We start from the raw sequence: 23,945 nt of genomic DNA, 5'->3' as shown, positions 1-23,945 counted from the left end.
CATGGGACCGGAACACTAGTGTGTGTTTCTATATATATATATATATATATATATATATATAAGAGTGTGCGGTCGAGCGGGCCTAAACACATGGGTCCCACACTTTTTGTAGTGATTAAAACCATTCATTTGCAAGGCCCTATCATAGATAGGGTGTGTAAAAAAAAAATCAGCTCCATTGGGTCATCCTAACCCCTCCAAAAGTGGAGGGAAAAAATGGGCAGATTTGTGGCAAACGGTGTCTGTCCATTTTGCCCTTCACTTTTGCATAGGTTAGGATGATCCTATGGAGCTGATTTTTTGTACACACCCTATCTATGATGGGGTCTTGCAAATGAATGCTTTGGGCCATCCTAACAATGTGGGCCCACATGAGTTTTTGGCCCTTGACCGCACCTAAGCTTGGTGCGGTCGAGCGCACACTCTTATTCCTCTATATATATATATATATATATATATATATATATATATATATATATAGAGGAAAATGATTGTGAGCTTGAAGCTCATATATCTTATATGAGCTTGAGGGCCCAAACACTTGGGTCCCACATTTTTTTTGGTGATCCAAACCATTCATTTACAAGGCCCCATCATAGATAGGGTATGCACCAAAAATTAGCTCAATTGGATCATCCTAACCCCTCCAAAAGCGGAGGGCAAAAATGGGCAGATTTGTGGCAAACGGTGTCTGTCCATTTTGCCCTCTACTTTTGGATGGGTTAGGAGGATCCTATGGAGCTGATTTTTTGTACACACCCTATCTTTGTAAGGGCCTTTCAAATGAATGCTTTGGATCATCCTAATAATGTGGGCCCACATGTGTTTGGGCCCTCAAGATCATATAAGCTATATGAGCTTCAAGCTCACAATCCTTTTCCTCGTATATATATATATATATATATATATATATATATATATATATAGAGAGAGAGAGAGAGAGAGAGAGAGAGAGAGAGGAAAAAGTTTACACGGTTGACCGTTCTAATGTTGGGTACGCTTGAGGTTTTAAACTCTCTTCCATTGGTTGTTCGACCGGGCTCCACTTATTCCTCATATGTAAAATAAAAACCCAAAAACCCAACATCGACGAGCCTCTCTTCTTCTCTCGTCCCTAAAACAGTGTCACCAATGCTGCTCTCTCTCTCCGATGACCGCTTTGGCTCTCCGACGAGCGCCCCAAAGGTTATAGCCATTATTTCCTCCGACGGGCCTCAGGTATGTGATTTGTTTTTTTTTTTTTTTGGGGAAGAAACCTATCTAGGGTTTCATTTTTTTCTCTGGAAGTTGCAGAGAGAATGAAACTCTCTCTCTCTCTCTCTCTCTCTCTCTCTCTCTCTCCAACTCTGCTCTCTCTCTCTCTCCAACTTCCAGAGAAAAAACAAAAAAACCCTAGGGTTTCATTTTGGGGTTTTTGATGTCACATCCTATTTGGGGTTTTTCTTTTCTTTTGGATTCTTATTTTTTTTTCTTTGGATTAAATGGGGTTTTTGTTGTGTAGGATTTTTTCTTTCTTATTAAATGGGGTTTCGTTTTTTTTATTTGCTTTTTTTTTTGGCAAGAAACCTATCTAGAGTTCTGTTGTTTTTTTCTTTGGTTTAAATGGTCGCCATTGCAAGTGTGAGAAATCCCGAAATCCAAAAAAAAAAAAACAAAAATGGAGAAACTATTGCAGGTTTAGTCTTTAACCACTTGCTATAGGCCTTGTTTGAGAAATCCCTGAAAATTCTTAAAAACATATTTTTTCTTTTTTCATTTCTCTTTTTCCTCCAGAAAGCCTCTGGTTATATATAGATTTTTCTTAAACCATATGGGTTTCTAAATTTCGGGATATCAATTTGATTAATTGCTGATTATGGTAGAACAGATGCCAACTTTTCATACTGCAGACAATCAAATGAACACTTGTAAATTGAAGAAAGCTAGGACCGAAAGCAAGCTCTAATGGCATGGCTTGATTTAGTTTGTGAAGTCTTGAAGAGTAAGAGTTACAAAAGGTTTGAATCAGACGATTCTTTGTTTGTGAAGGGATCCAAATTTGGTATGGTCCTTCAAAAACAAGAGCTACAAAAGATCTATGAATATTTCATCATTCATTTTATTATGAATTCACTGTATGTGCAGTTTAGCCCATTCCAATTCATTTTATTACTCGACCCAAATTGCACCCTACTCCCAAGCTTCGAATCTTGAATCTTTGGTCAAACCCTATGCTTTTATCTCCAACCTTTAGTTAAGCCCGGATCTTCTGATCTCTAATATTCAATTAAAATGACTGCAACTTTGATTATGTGCCAGATTGATTTCTGCCCTTTGGCGGCTGGTCCCTAGTTTATTGTGCTAAGCCTTCCGATTGATGGTTTTGTTTTTTGGTTGTATTTTTTAGTCTTGTTCTGTAGGGATTGAAATATGAGGAATCCTTGGGGAGATTTCTGACTATTTCATGTATCTAGGGTTTTGTTATCTGTTGGATTCCTATTTTAGGATTTTTTGTTCTTATTCTTGTTCTGTAAGGATTGAAATATGAGGAATCCTTGTGTAGATTTCTAGCTCTTTCATGATTTCTTTGAGGCTACAATGTGGTCCACTTTATCTTATTTTTTCTGCCTATTTCACAACTAGTTTGAAGGTTTGCTGTGCTTGGAGAATGTTGTTCTGTTTACTAACAAATTCTCCCTTTCTTGATTTGAATGTTAGATAAATTAAGCATATGGATTCTTCAAGCCACAACAGTGCAAACACATGCAGCACAAGAGCAACCTCCAGGAACTGTTATTGTGAAGTACCAGCAGTTCGAAAAATTACGCATAGTAATAGAAACAATAACAGAGGCTGTTCGTATTACAGTTGTGCAGGAACCAATGTAAGTAAACTTTGTAAAGAACCTACTTTGTTGCGGGAATTGTTACTTTGTTGCTAATGTGTCAAAAAGTTGTTGGTAACATGTGAAATTGGTATTTTTGGAACAACATGCAGGGGTACCCGTGCAAATATTTCCTATGGGCTGACCTTGGGGTAGACATGCCCGAGGCAAGTAGGGGGTCATCATTTCACAACGAACACAAAGTTAATGGTGAGAATAGGGTGATCGAGGACCTCATTAAAGCACTCCAGTATGAAGTTAAAGCACTCCATGATGAAATTTTCATGCTGAAGAATGAAAACAAAATGCTTAAAGTTTTAGGAATTGTAGGGGTTTTATTTTTGTTTTTGTTGTATCTTTCACTTGTGTTTGTTTTTCTTGTATCATTCTAAATATGGATGTGGTTTGTAATGGATGAATGTAATCAAACTCTCTAGGATGTGGTTTTTGTTCTTAGTATGTTTTGTAATCAAACTCTTGTGGATGAATGTCACCCTGGTTTGCAGACACTGTGCCTGTTCCACCTACTTGCTTATTCGAATGTGGTTGGTTACAACAAATGTTGATTCTTAATTTGTTGTATTTGATTAATAGGAATATGAGTTTTTTTTATGATCAAATAGGCCTGCAGTTTTTGTTCTCACTGGCCCTCTTAAGTTTTTGGGAGAGGGAGAGAGACTTGAGAGGGTACTAGTGATTGGAGTACTGCCCTTGATATTTGATCTAACAGCATGCCCTTTAAAAGATGAAAAAGAGGGCTGCTGCTGGATCAAATATGAAGGGTGGCGCCCAATTTTGAGCCAAGAAATTAGGTTCGGTGTATCAACAGAAGAATTACATAATTGTGAGCCAACATAACTGTGAGCCAACAAATGAACCCTTTCATCTTATTATATTGTTAAACAAAAACTCATGGGCTTGTACTTGCAACGGTTACAAACATGGTGCCATGGTCTAGACTATCAATCAAGTGAGCCCAAGACACACCAAACATAGGTGTACTAGCATTGCTGGTCTTCAACCATTTTTGAACCATTGACCACTAGCAGACCTGACTTCCTAAATTCAAAAATATTCCAAGATTTACAATAATTGTCACAAGTGAAGGTTCCACATGCCCTCATTTTTAGTTTCATTTTACCTTTTCTTTAACTTCTATGTTGTATTAGGTTTTATATGCCCACTTCCATAAACATGAAGGAAATCATGCAATAGTACAATGTACTCAATTTAATCCTAAATGGCATACATATTTTGACTTTTGATTTCTCATTTTTAAATGTTTACATTTTCCAGCTCTTTTAGACAGAAGAGATTCCTATTCACCCAATTATTTCTATTATATTTACGTAGTCTTTACTCTTTACCACAAAAAGGATACTGCAACAACCTTCAAGGCTACTCTAGGCTTCGATCTTCAACTCCTTGCTTGCAGTTTGAAAAGATAATCTGTTGCCTTTCCACCAGAAGTTAATAAAATGATCTAACTCTACTCCGAAATCACTTTGAAATGATGCAGAAGATAGCCCCAAACCTCTGAGTTGGACTAACCGAATGAAGCTAGCTCTGGGAGCTGCTAAAGGATTAAATTATCTTCATGAAAACAACATTATCCACAAAGACATGAGGCCAAACAGTATTCTTGTAACCCATGACTATGAACCATTGGTAATAATCTCAAACTATTAAAGCTTACAGCATAGAAAATCAACCCAAAACAGAAGCAGATAATATGTTCTAAAGTATGTTGGATGCAATTCCATTCTTTTGGGTAAAAAATATAATCTGTTGCTGGTATATAAGTGTTGGATGCAATTCCATTCTTTTGGAAATGTTTGTCTGCAATTCCATTCTAAAGTCTGTTGGATGCAGTATTCATAAATTACAAAATACTAATAATATCAGAATCTAAACCTGTTCTCAGAAATACTAATAATATCATTTTAAGAGTGCCAAATCCCACTCCATAAGCTTCTAAACCTGTTCTCAGAAACCTTCTTAACAATCCTCTTTGCTTCTATGACTTCAGTCTCTGCAAGTCTTTCCAAGTGTTTCAACACCCAAAAATTGCAGCATCAGCCATCAACACCCAAAAAATGCACCAGCAACAGGTTTTGATAAGTCTTCTCTAGCCCAAAATGCCTGCAAGGATGGAGAAAGACAGAAATATCATCACCAAGACAAAACATTCTGACATAACATTCACAGAACAAGATAATAGTGATTGTTGGAATGGAACATCCATGTATTTATGATACTAATAACATCAGAAATCGAAACAAAACACAGACTAACCTGCTTGGCGTCTACTCTTGCACCCGCTCATCTTCCTCTTCCTCCTCCTCCTCACCCTCTTCTTTCCCTTACCGCTTTCCTTTTTGTTTCTATTACCAAAAACAAGAACAAATTATTATTAAAAAATAGTTTAAGGAGTACAAGGGCCTTATTGTTGTAAGGCCTTGCACCATATAATTTCTCCGCTTTAAGAAACTTATAACTTAAAAAAACACCATATATAGACCTTGGAGTTCTTTTTACAAGTCAAAGCATAATGTCCTTGTTTCCCACAAGATTTGCACATCCTCTTCTTTGGTTGCGTTGCAGAGGTTTCTATGTTAGATTTCAAACGTGTAGCATTCTTCGGTCGGCCATTCGTCTTAGCAACTGGGGGGTCTCGAATTGTAATTTCAGGCATTTGACTGACACAAATGTTAGACTGGACTTGGCTACCAATCACTGCTGACTCACTTTGCACCAACTCATCTTTCTTCCTTTCTTCTTCTTCAACCCAAAGTGCACTACAAAAATCTTCCATCCTTTTCATTACATCTTCCCTCTTACCTGGTCCATCTATAAGTCGTTGCCATATTGAGATTAGGCACCACCTCTTAAACGGATTCATGCCATTAGTCATTTGTATGCTTGTAGGTAATATACCCCCCTCGATATCTTGCCTCAATAGACTACCTCCTTAACATGTAACGCTCAGGGATCTTTCTCAATTGTTTAAGGCAAAAAATACGAAGGATATGTTAACATAATATCCCTTCCATCTCAAACATAGCGCACTCACATGTCACTGTCACTCCGTCAGAATCATCATACTGTACCCTGCACCATCTACTTTTCTGATCATTTCTGCGACCTACAGAATACTCTTCCATTGTCCCTTCACTGCTCAAATAATCATGCCAACAGTTGGTACTACCCTTCAACTCATCCTGAAATTTGTTAAAGATAATACTTGTATAGAATTTACCGGCCTCTTCTTCCAGTGGGCTATTCGTTGCATCATAGGAATCAAATATTTTGACTTGAAATCTTCTTCGGCTTCGGCTTTACGGCGTTGAACAAGTGCCCTTTCATAGGCATTCAAGAACTCATGTAAGCTAGTGTTGTTGTTCACAAATCCATCGAAGAAGGAATTCATTCTTTCGCTGTGCTGACTTGATTTCATGCCTGCAGTGAAAGTGATTCTCCAATATGCCCACATCCAATGCTCTCGCTGCTCCCACATCCTACACAACCATTCATTACCATCAATTCCATAATTGACCACCAATTGTTGCCATGTGTCCTCACACTCCCCTATTTTTTTCGAATGAAAACACCGATTATAATCACGGTAAAAATCACTATCGGTATCCCGCATTTCTACAACTTTCTCAAGTAGATGCTTCCATATGTGTCACTCGCAAAACCTATGGCGTGTATCTGGAAAAACTATTTTAATTGCGTTTTTCATAGCCAAGTTCATATCGGTTATTATTGCACTCGGAGCTTTACCATGCATGCACGTCAACCACTGCTCAAATATCCAACAAAATGTCTAATCCGTCTCGTCGGCTAGCAGTGCAGATCCAAAAAGGGTCGACTGTCTGTGGTGGTTCACTCCTGTAAACGGTGCAAATGGCAGAGAGAGTTTATTTGTTTTGTAGGTAACATAAAAAATAATGACATCATTGAATGTCATGTACGCATCCCTCGCCCTAGCGTCAGCCCAGAACATGGATCGGAAGGTCCCATCCGTGTCTAACTCCATCGAGAAAAAGAAGTTTGGGTCTTCCGATCGTTTCTTTTGCAGATGGTTGGCCACTAAGACTGCTTCTTGCCCCAAATTGTTCTTCCTTTTTGCTCTCAAATGGGCAATAACTTGATTTGTTGAGAGCTCACCTGTTACTCTATCGTGGGTCGAATTAATGGCCTTTACGATCCTAGATTTAGGCATTTGTGTCTCATTGAGACAATCCATCAAAACCTTAATACCTTCACTCTTATGAAAGCGGTTATGGGAACGAAGCATTTTGGTTTTCAGTGGGGAGGTCAACTCATGAGAATGGATGTCTTCAAAACTATTCACAACCCACTTCTGATTTCTAAGTTTAATGATCATCCTAGCTTTACAATTTACTCTCACAGCGCGACGCTCCCTCATTTCCTTGACATTATCTATCTTGCCCTTATCCCTTTTCACCCCCTCTCTATCACTTACAAACGTCCTCGATATGACCACCTTTCTCTTCATTGAAGAGGATGTACTCCACTTCCGTACCCCAAACCCAGTGGCCAGCCCATAAGCATTGTAAAACTCATAGGCAGATTCCCATCTATCAAACAATCCTACAAAAGGCATATTTACAACACCCTTCTCACCATCAACCCTCTTGGGGGTACTAAATGTTCTACTGCCAACCTCATCTCTGTCATCCACATCTGTCTCGGCCCATTCTCCAATATCTTCATCCAGATTAACACCATCATCACCTATTAGTAAACCATGAGCATCAACTTCTTCAATAGCTAAGCCGCATGCTTGCGACATAGCGTCGTCAACCAAACCACAAGGTCTACCATCAACTCCTTCAATAGGTACCTGTAGACACCCCATTTTGACCGTGCCCTAAATCTCTCTTGTTTGAGTAAAACCTAACCAAATCAATCAACTAGGGTCTCAAATTTCACCCCAAGCTAGCTTAGGGTCCTATTTAGGTCCCTGCAAAATTTCGTCGACATCCGAGCCCGTTTGCCTAAGCGAACGAACCAAATAAGTCTCTGTAGTGTAAACCAGAAAGGGGGGTGAATGTATCCAAAAAGGGGGGTGAATGTATCCTGAAAGGGGGGTGAATTTATCCTGGAAGGCTCGCGGCCTGGGGCAGAAAGGACACGATTCGGGCGTGCGCTCATCAACTTTTTGAGCGCAAATCCGCACGCCTCATCCACTTGGAGTGTCAATATCAATTTCCAAAATGCCTATAAATACCCATTTAACCCTCATTTAAAGAGGAGGGAAAAGAAAAGATTTTCTAAACTAATTCTAGAGAGATAAGCTCTGAGAATTTAAGAGAGAGAGTAGATCTTATCATTTTCTCCGATCGAATTCCGGCGGGATTAAGAGCTCTGGCCGGCCAAATTCTCTTGCTATTCTTGTTTTTCTCCTTTTAAATTCATCTCCTACACTAATTGTGAGCCAAAGGTCTGTTGATTAACAGAGATCTGATCTTTCTTCATCTGAAAACCTAACCTTTCTTTCTCTTCTCCGACAAATTGCCGGCAAGATTCTATCTGGATTTCTGCCATTTTTGCCGTTGATTAGCTTCTCTCTATCTCATTTTCATCTTGTTCTTCCTTTATACTCTATTTCTTTAACCTCAAACCCTAGATTTTCTAACACAAGTTTGAAACCCTAACCTTTGGTTCTTCATTTTTCTGATTTGATTTGATTTTCTTCGGTGAATCCTATCGGATTTCGGCCAACAATTTCGGCCATTTTCTGGAGGAGATTGTAAGCTAATAGACGAAGAAGAAGGAGGAGAAGGTCTGACTTGTTTCTAGCTTGATATTTTTGGTAAGTATCATCATCATATATTTTAGATTTGTGACTAAATTCATGCAATTTCTAGATCAATCGCTTATATAAGTTTAAATTTGTTATTTGCTTTTCTTAGATCATGAAATTTGTTTTCGTTTTGCTTTAAATGAAAAAAATTTAAGTCTCTGTATTTCTAATTTCATTCTTCAACGCTAAAACCCTACTTTTCCTTTATCTAATGGTTCTTGTTGAAAATCATGTAGTTTGAGTAAAAATTTTAATCTAATTTCATTAGATGTAAGCGCTAGCTTTTATTAGACCTCGTTTATTTAGTTTTGATAGATCTCGCAAATAGAAGATGTGGAATATTTGTGTGAAATAGCTCATTTTTGTGGAGAATCTTTGTTTACGGAATAGTCAAAGGGTTTTCATACAAAAGGAGTAAGTTCTGATTTGGTAGTCATTAATTTATCCTTTGAATTGTTTGCGTTGATATAAAAATAAACGTGCATTTAAGAGATTTTTTTTTATAAGAAGAGTATAAGCTTTAAATTGATGTTATGTGTTGGAATTTAAGAATAAAGGAAAGAATTGATGTTCATAAATACCGGATATTTATATAGCCTTCAAAGAAGATTTAATTCATATATATATATATATATATATATATATATATATATATATATTTTTTTTTAAAATTTTTATGAGAGCATACTAGTACAATGAAAATTGAATCCAGTCTTTTGTTCTCTTTGTATGTTACATTAGAGTTATGTATTGAAGGTTCAGAAGTAAGTTGCCTCATTTTGTCATATTTTTACAGTCCATGTCTGTTAGGTGAATGTCAAAACGTTTGATCATTGTGTTGATTTTATCCTATTTGATATATCTTAGGCACACACCATTATATGATATCTTTCTGTTCATCTTTATTTTCATTGTAGTATTTTATATAGGTTTAGATTTGAGCTTTTGTACCATGTATATTTCTTTTCCCATCTGCTGAATTGAATTGAAATGTGGAGCTTTAGAAATGGATCTTCACAACATGGCCATTTGGGGCAATGTAATGTAATATTCTTAAACTTGTGATTGATCGGTGACTAGATGGCTAAAAGTAATATTCTTAAACTTTGTTATTTTGTCATATTCTCCTAGTTTACTTAGGTTTTAAATTTAAATTTCATATTAGATTTCTTCATTTTTCTTTTATACATATAAGCTCTAGTCCAATACATATAATATATTACTTTCTTTCTTCTCACATATCTATGATATCAGCAGCCTTCATTTTGATGTGAAAACATAGTGACTTTAGTAGCAGCCCCTCTTCTGTTTATTCAGTCCATGGTTTGAGTCATGTTTTTTCTAGCTCATTGACTTGTGAGGTCAGCTCATTCATTTGTAGTTCAAGGTCTGTCTTGTTGTATAATTTTAAGTACATAAAGCCTAATTGAAATATGCATTCCTTTCATTTTTTAATGATACCTGTCATCCGTGTTTAAGGTTTGATTTTATCTGAATACAGTTTCACTTTTCCCATTTAAAGTCCAAATAACTGACATTTTGTTTTAGCAAATATAAAATACTACTCGTTTTGTAATATGTTTTGTTAGACATCACCTGCGCTTATAAAGTATTCTGCTTCTTTGTAATAGTTGGTGTTGATTTGAGTTATGGCCTAGAATATTTGATTGCACAACCATCAGTTATGGTTGTTTATGTTTTTAAGGCATTGTTTTGTGATTATTGATACTCTTGGTCTGACATGTCTTGGCTCTAATTGTGTTTATTGCCCAACTATATTTTATTAAATTAGATTTATAGGTCCTTGAATTTCTAAGAAAGAAAGTACAGATGTATTGAATGGTTGTTGCTAGGGGTGTAAATGGATATTCAGAAATTCGATTACCGTTCGCATCCGAATCCGTTTAAATCGAATATTATCCGAATCCGTTTCAAGCGGATATTATTCGAATCCGTTTATGAGATATCCGGCTCTTAGCGGATGCGAATCTGGTAAATGGTATATCCGATCCGTTTAACATCCGAATCCGAGAAGTAAATCCTTTTTATTTATCATTAATATTTATTTTTAGTAATGACACACTATCTTTTGTTTCTATAAGAAAAGTGAATATTCTTTTTAGAAAAATAAAAATAAAAACAAAAATAGCCCAAACCCATTCCATCAAAATAACCCAAACCCATTCCATCATATACAAAAAAAACCCAAAGACCACTACCAACACTATCATCCACCCCATCGCCTCCCTCTCTCTCTCTCTCTGCCTTTGTTTTAAAAGGAAGAAGATTATCTCATATATTTTAGGGTTTGAGAGTTAATTTTGTGAAGAGAATGTAGAGGTCTAGTTTTAGGGTTTGGAAAATTCATTCGAGTAAGTAGGAGAAAAAAGATAAAGTGCTGCAATAAAATGTTCGAATTTATCGGATAAACGGATACGGATAATATCCGAATTCGAACAATATCCGACGGATACGAATTCGGTAATAGATATTAAATATCCGTCGAATCCGAATCCGAATCCGAATCCGAATTCGGATAGTGTATACTGTAATTGAATTCGGATATAGCCATATCTGCTCCGAATTCGATCCGTTTACACCCCTAGTTGTTGCTATGGTAGGTTCAACTTGGATGAAATTATTGTCGACCAGTTATTCTATATATTATATTTTGAGTATAAGATTGAGGATTGGATAGCTCAAGAGAGGTGTATATCCTGTTGCAAATGATGAGATTTGGTTTTTTAATATTAATTGTGCTCTGGGTTTATTTTATTTTTTTATTATTTTTTTTAAGTTACAGTTGGGTAAACTGATTTGTTCTGAACATCATCTAGATTAGGTCATTGTCATCTAAAGTATGAGTTGTTTATCCCTACTGGTTGTGATATATCGTTTATGATGATTGGTCGATACTTTGTTTCAATTGTAATAAATCTGGAGCTTCGTTTGAATTGTAAAGACCATAAAAGTGATTATATGAAGGAATTGACTACTCATGATATTCTAATTGTCAATATCATATTATGAAAATCTATGGTTTGAGTTCTTCTTTTACCTTGCTCATAAGTTTGATCCCTTATTACATGACTTATTACAAATAGTATGAGTACAATCATGGCAGTACTGTTTTCTTTAATAAATTATGTCTCATTTTGTTTAGAATTATATTTTTTGTCTCTCTTCCATTTGGATCAATATCCTCTATTACTTTTTCTCTCCTTTACTATTGTAAAAGGGCGATGAAGGCACTAGCCCAAGCTCATCCTTTAGGAGACTTACACAGTCTTTATAGCATTCCCCTCTTTATTAGGTAGACTTTTTCTTAGTTTTTTAGACATTCTTAGACATTGGTCCTCCGCTCATTGCAAAGGCAACGATGACACTAGCTGGAGCCTTCCCTTTTTAGGGAGACAAGCTATGTCTTGTGTAGAAATGCAACACCTTTTAGAGACATGCTTTGTCTCATTGGTGAGTCTGCCCATAGGAGACTATCCAAGTCTCACGAGTAAAATACCCTCATTAGTAGAAGACCAACTAGGTCTGTTAGTTGCTTATATCCTTATTCTATCATTGCAAGGGCAATGATAAGGTTACTTGGAGCCCACCTCGGTGTTTAGGAGACTTGCCCAGTCTCACTAACACCCTTCTTTATCTCCTCTTCTTTTAGGAGACTAGCCTAGTCTTATTGGCACTTCCCTCTTAAGGCCGTGCACTAAGAATATGTCCTTAGTCAGAAAATATTTCCATTACCATAGGAGTCTGTCCTTAGCTAGGAGTCAGTCATTTCGTATATGAGTCAGTCTTTCAATATCAGGAGTCTGTCCTATCATCATAGGGGTTAGGATTCAGTCCAACCTCTCATCAAGTTATGTGATTTTCTATCCAGTCTTGCAAGGCGTAGGATGTTGTCCAACCCTTGCAGAGTCGTGATTCTGTCCAATTCCTCCGCAAAGTATATGATGTTGTCCAACCTTTGCGGGATATCATGAGTCTGTCATGCCTTTATGATGATAGGATTCTATCCCCTTGTGTCAAAAAACATCAAAAATTCCAAAAAACATATGAAAAACCAAAATCTCAAAAGCTTGAGTCTTTAGGGGTAGTTAGGAGATTATGTTCCGAACTACGTTGGCTTGATCCCTTTTCCATAGGGTACGTATGCAGCTTGGGATCCACATCCTAGGTCTAGCCAAACCTTTAAAAAATAAACATTTCAAAGTTTTCACAAATACAAAACTTCTTCAAAACCTTTTCAAAAAGATCTTCCCCTAGAGTTAAGAGTCTGTCCTAGATATTTATGGTGTTTTAGAGTTAGGAGGCTGTCCTGTTTGTGTTGATATGGTGTGTCTTGTCGTGTGAGTGTCCCTAGAGTTAGGAGGCCTCGAGTCTTGGTCGGTTAGACATTTAGTCGAACTGATGGCTAGACTAGGAAGCATTTAGTCAGCCCAAGATTTTTCTTAGGATGCACAGCCTAGTTACACATAGGATGTAGGGCTCACCTGCATTAGCTTAAGGCTAATAAACTTGCATTAGTTAGGGCATATAGAGAGTCCTAAAAATTACAATTCACTTGAATTTAAGCAATCGTACAAAAAGCCTTAAAAATCAGTCGAGTATAGTGGATCGAGTCTATGATAGCGGTTCTAGATGGTTAGGTATTGTAGTTTAGAATAGGTCATCGAACTACGTTGATTCTGATTCTTTCCGAGCCCGGGATACGTAGAGCAGCCAGGGTGGATGGCCATTCTAGTCCGAGTCAAGTATTGCATTAGAGTTTTAGGATTCGTCTTGTCGAGTCGTGTATCGAATTGAACTGTGTTGTGTGTTTTGCTATGTTTTCTTACTTTCATGTACACACCTTATACTTTAGCTGTAGCATGCATGTGTTTGTACACCAGAATTTAGACACCAATTAGGTATGACACTCATAACCTAGCTATTCCTAGGTGAAACTTCTCTCATTTATTTTGTGTGTACTTATTATTCATCTCCGAGACATGCATGATTAGGTAGATGTCTTCTCGGAGATATATGTTCCCATTTCATATGACTTTCGCCCAAAACTCTTCAAAATCAATAAATAAATGGCATAAGAGACCAGGTGTTTGCACATGCGCGGATGAGGTGCTCTTCGGACCTTCCAAATTCGTAACTAGGCACGACCCTTCTTTTATATCTCTGGTTATCCGTTGCAACCGAGCATAGTATGGGATCTAGGGCCTACTTCCTTGGATGACGACTCTTCTTTATTTAAGGTACGTCTCAAATCTGGGCTAGTCCCTGAATCGAGAGGTATCTCACCTTATATCGCCACTCATGCTGTGAGAGGCATATTCTTTCGAGAGTTCCTTGGTAGAGCTCTCCATTAACTTGGATGACCTGTAGAGAGAGACTTCGTAGTGTGGGGCTCGTCCCCTGCCTCTCTCGGATCGGGGTCCACAGGCTGGCGACTCTGTTCGGGAAATCTTTCGAGATATTGCCTAACTCTGTTAAAATGTCATTTTTTACTAATTTTGAAGAAATTTGGGCTAAAATAATGTGAAATGAGAATTTAATCGCTTAGAATCCAGGGGCACCAAATAGGTGTTTAAAACAAGGGATTCACACACTGCACAACATACATCATTTTATTTTTTATTTTTCTTTTATTGATTTTATTATTATTGGCTCCACGGGATAGATACAGTGCGTGCCAGTTGGGATGTTATTACCCTGATGGTGCTGTTGTATCTATTTCTAAACTATGCGCCAGCGCTACAGTCGTAAACACTCGGTGTACTTGTGTTTACAGCAGCCGGTGAGCAATGAAGCATACTGTATATAACACTGGGTGTACTTGTGTTATACACTTAAAGTATGGATAATATGCATAGTGCCCGATATATTGAGTCTGGAGCTCTACTTTCATTTTACATATATTATGCACATGGATATATTTGTTGACTTAGTAAAACCCAATTAGGAGTCGCATGTGCTTATATGTGTATTACATTCGTATATGGACAAGCATGTGTTGCTACACATGTGAAGCCTAGATTTAGGAGCCTTGTCCTGTCTATAGATTATTATAGTTCACTTTATGTGGCTACAATGCGGTCCTAGTATACTCACATGTCTGTCTTGAGTCAAGCTTCTTGACTCTGCGGAATTATATTTAGGGCTGGTGCCCCTGGTTAGGATATATATGTATATTTTTTGATTATTAGATTAGAGCCTACTCATTAGTGTGGCTTCCTTATCTAATCAAATCAGTTATATCAGTCCGTTTTTCAGATTTAGACCCGACCAGTGGCTTTTGCTTGCCTCTCTCATGGTTGTGGCCTATCTTTTGTTCTATTCATTGAGATTTTTGTCCATATATCTCTTGATTATAAGATCAGGACCTACTTTCTAGTAGCGATTCCTGGCTTGAATCAATCAGTCGTGTATATTCATCTCTCAGATCTAAACCTGGTTAGTGGCTTCTACTTGTCACACTCATAGCTATGGTTTATTCATTGACTTAGTAATGATAAATTTTTCCTGTTATTATCCTTCAAGTTCAAACTTCAGTCATCCATTCTTTTGTTATAGATTCATATTGTATATGTATTACTCAAATTGTTGTTTGTTTTGTCTTAGATATGGCCGATAGCTTGTCTGCTGTCTCTATGACCATAGTCTATCATTATTGATCTTCTTGATCGTACATTTTTGTCGTCCATCTTCCAGATTTAGATCCGGTCTATGATCTACTTTTGTCATTTTATGACCGTGGTCTCTTCCCTGAGTTTCTGATCATCTTTCAACATCAATGGAACATTTGATGTCGCCAATTATATCATTCTTGTGATTAATTGCTGAGTTTATCATTATTCTTTGTTTATTCCAAGTTATTCTCCATTCCCTAATTATCCTATCCTATTCTTTATGTTTAGGTCAAATCATGGCGAACAATGTGTTGAAAGGCTGGATAAATGAGACTATTAGGGCTCTTCCGCGAGAATCTTCGGAAAGGAGTATGGCTGATCAGTTCATCTGTACCTTCAATCATTTGAGTGTATCTGATATAAATTGGAAGTTTCTTCAAGCAGCCGCTAGATTTTGGGATCTCAATCTTCATGTTTTTCGATTTGGATCCTTCGAGCTTTGTCCTATATTCGAGGATTAGTGTGCGTTATTAGAGCTCCCAACAGAAGGACTTTGGATACGATCTTCGAATATAAATTCCTCTCATTCTCTTTTTTGCAAGCTTTTCAAAAATCAAACCGTTGATGCTCTTCCATGCTTAACGGATACGTGTGTGCAAGTTCAAAACCTCATTACACTTTTTTCCGAAAACGTCGATCCTACTAACTCCCGTTTTCAGAGTTGTCGACGCAATGCTTTGATTTTTAGTGTCTTTGCGCGATATGTCATTCGGAAAAACCCTCGTGTTGCTCCGTTAACCTTGTTAACCGTGGTAGACCAAATTAACGAAGGGAGGAATCCAATCCCCACCATGTTAGCAGAGACCTTCTTGGGACTAGATCTTATTGCTTCCCAAGAGATCAAAGACAATTTCTGTGGGTGTGTCAAGTTGTTGTATGTCTGGCTTGGTGAAAAACTTCAAATTCTTCAGCGCCAATTCTTCCCTTGGATCTACTCCGATTCCAATAAGTTCTCCGTTTAAACCCTATTTTCTCAGTTTTTCCCCATTCGGTGAGTTATTTTCTGTATTTTGACAGCTGATTTTCTTCATCAATCATCATGGGTTTTGTTTCTGTTCATTTTTAAAAGTTGAAAAATGGCAACATGAGTGCTTTTAGGGTTGGTTTTCCGTTTTCTTTCCCCCTATTTTTTGTCTTTCAGATTTTTCAAGCAAATGGCTTTAAGGTGATTAGGATTCATGACCTGGGATCCATGACTTTGACGAGGTCTTTATTTCAGACCTGGTTTTTTCCAACCGACTAAACCATTTAATCAGGCCTTGTGTAGGCCAGTTTGACGGAGAGGGAGAAGAGGGTACCTCGAATTTGTTTAGGGGCTTGTATATTTTTCTTCACTAACGTATGTGGGTCCCTTATTACGAGCCAATGGGAGACAAAATAATGAGACGTTCGCAGATAAGTTTCCAGAGAGAGAGAGAGAGAGAGAGAGAGAGAGAGAGAGAGAGATTCCTGAGGTGGCACTCACAAAACATAGGGGCCTACTTTGTTTGGATGATACATATCATTCATTTGATAGGCCCTCACATAGATATGGTGCCCACAAAAAATCAACTTCATAGGATCATCCTAACCCTTCCATTTGTGGAGGTTAAAATGGATGGGTATAAACCTCCATAAATCTAAACCTCCACAAATGGAAGCGTTAGGATGATCCTATGGACTCGATTTTTTGTGGGCACCCTATCTATGTGAGGGCCTATCAAATGAATGCTTTGGATCATCCAAACAAAGTGGGCCCCCTATGTTTTGTGAGTGCAAAACGGTTTGGAGGTACGTGAAAATAGAAATATGAAAAGATCTAGAAAAGATAGCAACTATCACGTTTGGAATTCCAACTTAATTGGGGTTTCTATTAGTATGGAATTAGAGGATGCAAATTTGGCTTAGGATTAGGATCATCCTATGGAGAAGGTTTTCCAAGCACACCCTAGTATCATAGATTAACGAAATTATTGATTAGAGTAATGAAATTGGCTTAGATATTTACCGCGTTTTGGGAAGGCAATAAATCTTATAAATTTTTGTTTTGCAGGACTCCTACTCTCATATATATTGACGCTGATTTTTTGATAGGAGAATAAATAGAAACGTTTTTTTATATACGAATGGGGGACTGTCCATGTGGGCGTGAACAGTGAACCCCATTCAAATTCTTATGCCAGATAGGATCGATGCCGGATGGGGGGACTGTCCATGTGGACGTGAACAGTGAAACCCCCATTCTGCTATATATATATATATATATATATATATATATATATATATATATATATATTTATTTATTTATATATATATTCACACCCTTTTATGCCTGGGGGCTGGAGCTACCAGTAGTGTATTTACTACTACTCTTTTACACTACAAGAGGGTGGCCTGCGAAAGAAAAGAGGGAGAATATGTCATTCTCTTGGTATATTATCTCCAAACAATTATTAAAAGAGGAATGCTAAACTAAAGGGCTCCCTTGCTAAAACCAGCTTCAAAGGATGACCCCATTGGACCATCTCATCAATGTGTAGATAAAATCCAGCTTTTGTTGCATCCAAAGAGTCCCCAGAGCTGTATTCTCCCTGGCCAAGAATTTTTTGTGGCGCCTAATTTATTATAGTAATGGGTCGCCCCTTCAAATTACAACCTAAACGAAGGTGACACCGAAAATGGACTCATTTTAGGTGAGTCACATTCAGCCAACAAATTCATGAGCAGAGGGAAGCCAATTTCTCAACTCACTTAAATCGGTGATGAACATAACACTTTGAAAGGAGTAGCTCGAGTTGACTCATTGAGTACCAAGATCCTAAAGGGCCAAGCTACCCATCACTGGAGTAATGAAGGAAATGTCTTGAATGATGCAGATGCTTTGATCTTTATTTATTTTTTGCAGTTGGATGGGACCACAGTTTCAACTGTATCACAATAAGAAAATGGTGTACTTCAAACGAAGTTAAGGGCTTTGAGGCATTGACGTCTAAGAAGATGCTTGTGGGCTTTCTCTTTCTTGAGGCTGGTCTGATGTTTAGGTGAAACCTTAATGAGATTGAGATTTTGGTTTTAATGTGATGGATGAATGGCCACCTAACTTCATTGCTCAGTGCCGAAACCTTTGCTGAGGTGGTGCTCTATGTCACAACTCACAACTCATACAACATGGTGCTTTGTCTCACAACTTTGGTCATTGGCTAAAAGGGACTCTAGGGCTATATGGTTGTGACATTTCTCGTTTTAACCCTACAAAAACACATGCTCCACTAGGCCTGTTAACGTACCCGGACTATATGCTGGATCTTTTGGTTCAACTCTAATTAGTTATGACGTAGACAAAATATTATGGGCCCATTTGAGTGTCTGATGTGGGATGTAGACACAACCCTTAATTAATATCTTGGGACCCAGATATTGCTGACAATATCTGGGTATGCATTTTTGGTGTATAATATCTAGCATAGATAAACTAAAAAATCTCATTCGAATGGATCAAATCCAAAGAAGTCTCCATTGAGGCAAATTAATCGCTAACTGTTGTATCAAATCACAGCTATTTGCTGTCTACCTTCTTCACTGAAAACATAGTAATAGTAAAAATACATATTATATTCTCTTCGTAGGGGACTGAAAGCACACTGAAAATTCAGACTTCCTTCAATTAAATTTTTAATTGTGTAAAACATTAGCAGGACCAACGACACTCTAACATAATATCTGAATCTTAATGTGATCTTGAACTAATTCTTGGATTATTTGCAATAGAGCTCAAGGTGTGCTTATATTGAGCACATACATGATAAACATAGAAAGAGATCAAGCAGACTATGTAAAGAGATAATGATGGAATATTCTAATATAATCTACTTACTAATTAAATCTAGCTGCCTATTCTAGTGGGTTGCCTCATTAACCAATTTGCCTAATCTCCCACAAGAAGATCTAACGGTGAGATCTACACCTAATCCAACGGTGGATCTCACATATCTTAACACACATGAACAGAAAATAGGATCTACGAATCTTACCCTGTAAGACCCAATCTAATTTCGATTCAAATGGATCGTGACGCACACAAAGGTGGATCTATTATTGTATGTGAGATCTCACCGTTCAATTGAGTTGAGATTTATCATTGGATTATCTTGGTGGTAGATCTAGCAAAGTAGGTTAGATTTGGCAACCTCAATAAATTAGGATACTTGATTTGATTTGAAAGGCAGGCTTGATTAGGTAACCAGATTAGATTGAAATTATCTATTTTCTTTTTCATCTTAAGTCCTTTCCGTGTTTAACCTTTCGAGTGTCCTATTTAAACACTCATTTGGTTCATTATAAATCATCCAAAATTAATAGATTTTTTTTTTTTGATTTTATTAAGGTCTGATTCGAATGGGCCCTGTATGTGATTGGATCCCCAACAGGAAAACCCAAATCCGATCCATTTCCAACACCCCCACCTTGATATCTTATGGAGGGATTATCCATTTGGCATGATGGTCTCCTCTTGATGTTCAATCACATTGGAACTCTTGATTATACACATATTCCCATAGGGACACATTGCTGATAGTTAGATTTGACCCCAATTGTGATTGTCCACACATCCAGGCTCTACCATGGATGCCATTGATGTCCTGTTCAATTATTCACCTTCAAATCAAGTTTAGAGATATCCTCCATCAACTACAATTCCCCCCACCTCCAATGAAATGCAAGTTATTTACGGGTGCAACTTGGTTGGTGTTGAGTCGGGATGAGGGCAATCCTAGTCCAACCTAAACCCTAACCCGATCCAATCTGAGCCTCAGGTTGAGGATAGCCAACCCTAACCCAACCCGTTTAGCCAATTTTGGGTTGGGGTTGACCATTGGCAAAACAATGAAAAAATACAAAAAATTGCATAACCCTAAAATGTTTTGAATCTAGCAATAAAATCACAATAAAATTAGGGGGAGGGGTGATTGGGTTCTTGTAGGGTCAGGTTGCCCAAGGACACCAAACCCAAGTAGGGGTGTCAATGGACCCAGTTGAGGACCATCTAGGACCATCTGAATCCGAACTTAATTAGACAAGATCTAGACACATTATGATGCAGGGAGCGTGAGAGCGGCAATACCAAAATAAAGATCGACACGAGCAGCACTAAAATAATCTCGTGGGGGTATGAAAACCCATGCCACAGTTTGGAGGAAAACTCCAATATCACGTGAAAGAAGCGAAGCTCCTTCACTTACTTGACAGAGCCAATGCTCTCTTCACAAGTGATATCCCAAAAATAAACTTTATTCAAATCTATCTTTCTTTCCTCTTGCCATTACATTATATAAAAAGCCAAAACCTAAGAATAACAATCTTAAATTCTGGCCTAACTCAATCTTTTAACTAAAGCAAGAAAAATAAAAAGAAGAAACATGACTAAAACTTTCCTAAAATAGTAATCCCGTAATATAACTATACCATATCCTAAAACTGCCTATAACTTAGCCAAATCAACTCCAAATAGCATAATCTTGGGCTCTTTAGATAGGTAATCGAAAAACCTTTCTAAAAACACCAAAATCATGCTAAAAGAACAAGATTTGACGTACCAAAAAAATACAACAAATAAAATGACAAAAATAAGAAATTAAAAATAAAAGATTTGATCCACGCCGCACGTTCTGCATCATTCACCCCCGCTTGAAGAAAACTCGACCTCGAGTTTAGGCCATCGTTCTCCAAATCTGATTTTCGGCGCCGCATCAATCTTCTATTCTTCATTCCCCCTTTATTATTATTATTATTGTTTTTTATAATCCCTTACATGAAACATAGCCATGAAAAGGGCACTCGAAGGCACTCTCAGATCCATGGCCGTCATCTCATAGATGCGGGCTTCGAATAGTGCTAACTGTGTGAAAGTCTTCACCCGTTGTTGGAGTTCTTCGTTTTTCGCGGCTAGATGAGGCTGGCCGACGGTAGGTGCAACTACTTCTTCATCCCGTCGTGCATTCGTCGGAGATCCCTTGAGCTCTGATACCAACTGACGTAGGGAGCGTGAGAGCGGCAACACCAAGATAAAGATCGACATGAGCAGCACTAAAATAATCTCATGGGGGTATGAAAACCCATGCCACAGTTTGGAGGAAAACTCCAATATCACGTGAAAGGAGCGAAGCTCCTTCACCCACTTGACAGAACCAATGCTCTCTTCACAAGTGATATCTCAAAAATAAACTTTATTCAAATCTATCTTTCTTTCCTCATGCCATTATATTATATAAAAAGCCAAAACCTAAGAATAACAACCATAAATTCTTGCCCAACTATTATTCTCAATCTTTTAACTAAAGCAAGATAAATAAAAAGAAGAAACATGACTAAAACTTTCCTAAAATAGTAATCCCATAATATAACGATACCATATCCTAAAACTGCCTATAACTTAGCCAAATCAACTGTAAATAACGTAATCATAGGCTCTTTAGATAGGTAATCAAAAAACCTTTCTAAAAACATCAAAATCATGCTAAAAGAACAAGATTTGACGTCCCAAAAAAATACTAAAAATAAAATGACGAAAATAAGAAATTAAAAATAAAAGATTTGATCCACGCCGCACGTTCTGCATCATTCACCTCCGCTTGAAGAAAACTCGACCTCGAGTTTAGGCCATCGTTCTCCAAATCTGATTTTCGGCGTCGCATCAATCTTCTATTCTTCATTCCCCCTTTATTATTATTATTTTTTGTAATCCCTTACATGAAACATAGCCATGAAAAGGGCTCTCGAAGGCACTCTCAGATCCATGCCTGTCGTCTCATGGATGCGGGCTTCGAGTAGTGCTAACTGTGTGAAAGTCTTCACCCGTTGTTGGAGTTCTTCGTTCTCCGCGGCTAGATGAGGCTGGCCGACGGTAGGCGTAATGACTTCTTCATCCCGTCGTGCATTCGTCGGAGATCCCTTGAGCTTTGATATCAACTGACGCAGGGAGCGTGAGAGCGGCAACACCAAGATAGAGATCGACACGAGTTTGGAGGAAAACTCCAATATCACATGAAAGGAGCGAAGCTCCTTCACCCACTTGACAGAGCCAATGCTCTCTTCACATGTGATATCCCAAAAAAAAACTTTATTCAAATCTATCTTTCTTTCCTCATGCCATTACATTATATAAAAAGCCAAACCAAAGAATAACAACCCTAAATTCTTGCCTAACTATTATTCTCAATCTTTTAACTAAAGCAAGATAAATAAAAAGAAGAAACATGACTAAAACTTTCCTAAAATAGTTATCCCATAATATAACTATACCATATCATAAAACTGCCTATAACTTAGCCAAATCAACTCCAAATAGCGTAATCTTGGGCTCTTTAGATAGGTAATCGAAAAACCTTTCTAAAAACACCAAAATCATGCTAAAAGAACAGGATTTGATGTCCCAAAAAAATACCACAAATAAAATGAGGAAAATAAGAAATTAAAAATAAAAGATTTGATCTACGCCGCACGTTCTGCATCATTCACCCCCGCTTGAAGAAAACTCGACTTCGAGTTTAGGCCATTGTTCTCCAAATCTAATTTTCGGCGCCGCAACAATCTTCTATTCTTTATTCCCCCTTTATTATTATTATTGTTTTTTGTAATCCCTTACATGAAACATAGCCATGAAAATGGCTCTCGAAGGCACTCTCAGATCCATGGCCGTCGTCTCATGGATACGGGCTTCGAGTAGTGCTAACTGTGTGAAAGTCTTCTCCCATTGTTGGAGTTCTCCGTTCTCCGCGGCTAGATGAGGCTGGCCGACGGTAGGCGGAACGACTTCTTCATCCCGTCGTGCATTCGTCGGAGATCCCTTGAGCTTTGGTACCAATTGACGCAGGGAGCGTGAGAGCGGCAACACCAAGATAAATATTGACACGAGCAACACTAAAATAATCTCTTAGGGGTATGAAAACCCATGCCACAGTTTGGAGCAAAACTCCAATATCACGTGAAATGAGCGAAGCTTCTTCACCCACTTGATAGAGCCAATGCTCTCTTCACAAGTGATATCCCAAAAAAAAACTTTATTCAAATCTATCTTTCTTTCCTCATGCCATTACATTATATAAAAAGCCAAAACCTAAGAATAACAACCCTAAATTCTTGCCTAACTATTATTTTCAATCTTTTAACTAAAGCAAGATAAATAAAAAGAAGAAACATGACTAAAACTTTCCTAAAATAGTAATCTCGTAATATAATTATACTGTATCCTAAAACTGCCTATAACTTAGCCAAATCAACTCCAAATAGCGTAATCTTGGGCTCTTTAGATAGGTAATCGAAAAACCTTTCTAAAAACACCAAAATCATGCTAAAAGAACAAGATTTGACGTCCCAAAAAAATACCACAAATAAAATGGCGAAAATAAGAAATTAAAAATAAAAGATTTGACCCACGCCACACGTTCTGCATCTCATTACCTGGATCCATGGACACATTTTGTTTCCCAATCATAGGATTTGAAATTATTTCCGATAGACAACTTAAAAAATATGTGCGACAATCCTAAATCTGATTTTATTAAATTATTTTACAAAA

The 23,945-nt window shown here is 37.6% G+C and overlaps 1 protein-coding gene across 1 annotated transcript; it reads right to left on the bottom strand.

Annotated features, from left to right (window-relative positions):
* Window positions 1-6,692: 6,692 nt before the first annotated feature.
* Window positions 6,693-7,751, bottom strand: LOC143856658 (protein FAR1-RELATED SEQUENCE 5-like). The gene has a single exon (XM_077366923.1). It carries the CDS (start codon window positions 7,749-7,751, stop codon window positions 6,693-6,695), a length of 1,059 nt encoding a protein of 352 aa, XP_077223038.1.
* Between the last annotated feature and the right edge of the window lie 16,194 nt (window positions 7,752-23,945).

Source organism: Tasmannia lanceolata, unplaced genomic scaffold (genome assembly GCF_043159265.1).
Source record: "Tasmannia lanceolata isolate RefF3 unplaced genomic scaffold, GAP_Taslan_0.1 ptg000023l, whole genome shotgun sequence".
In the NCBI taxonomy this organism is placed as follows: Eukaryota; Viridiplantae; Streptophyta; class Magnoliopsida; order Canellales; family Winteraceae; genus Tasmannia; species Tasmannia lanceolata.
This window is presented reverse-complemented; position numbering and strand designations above follow the sequence as displayed.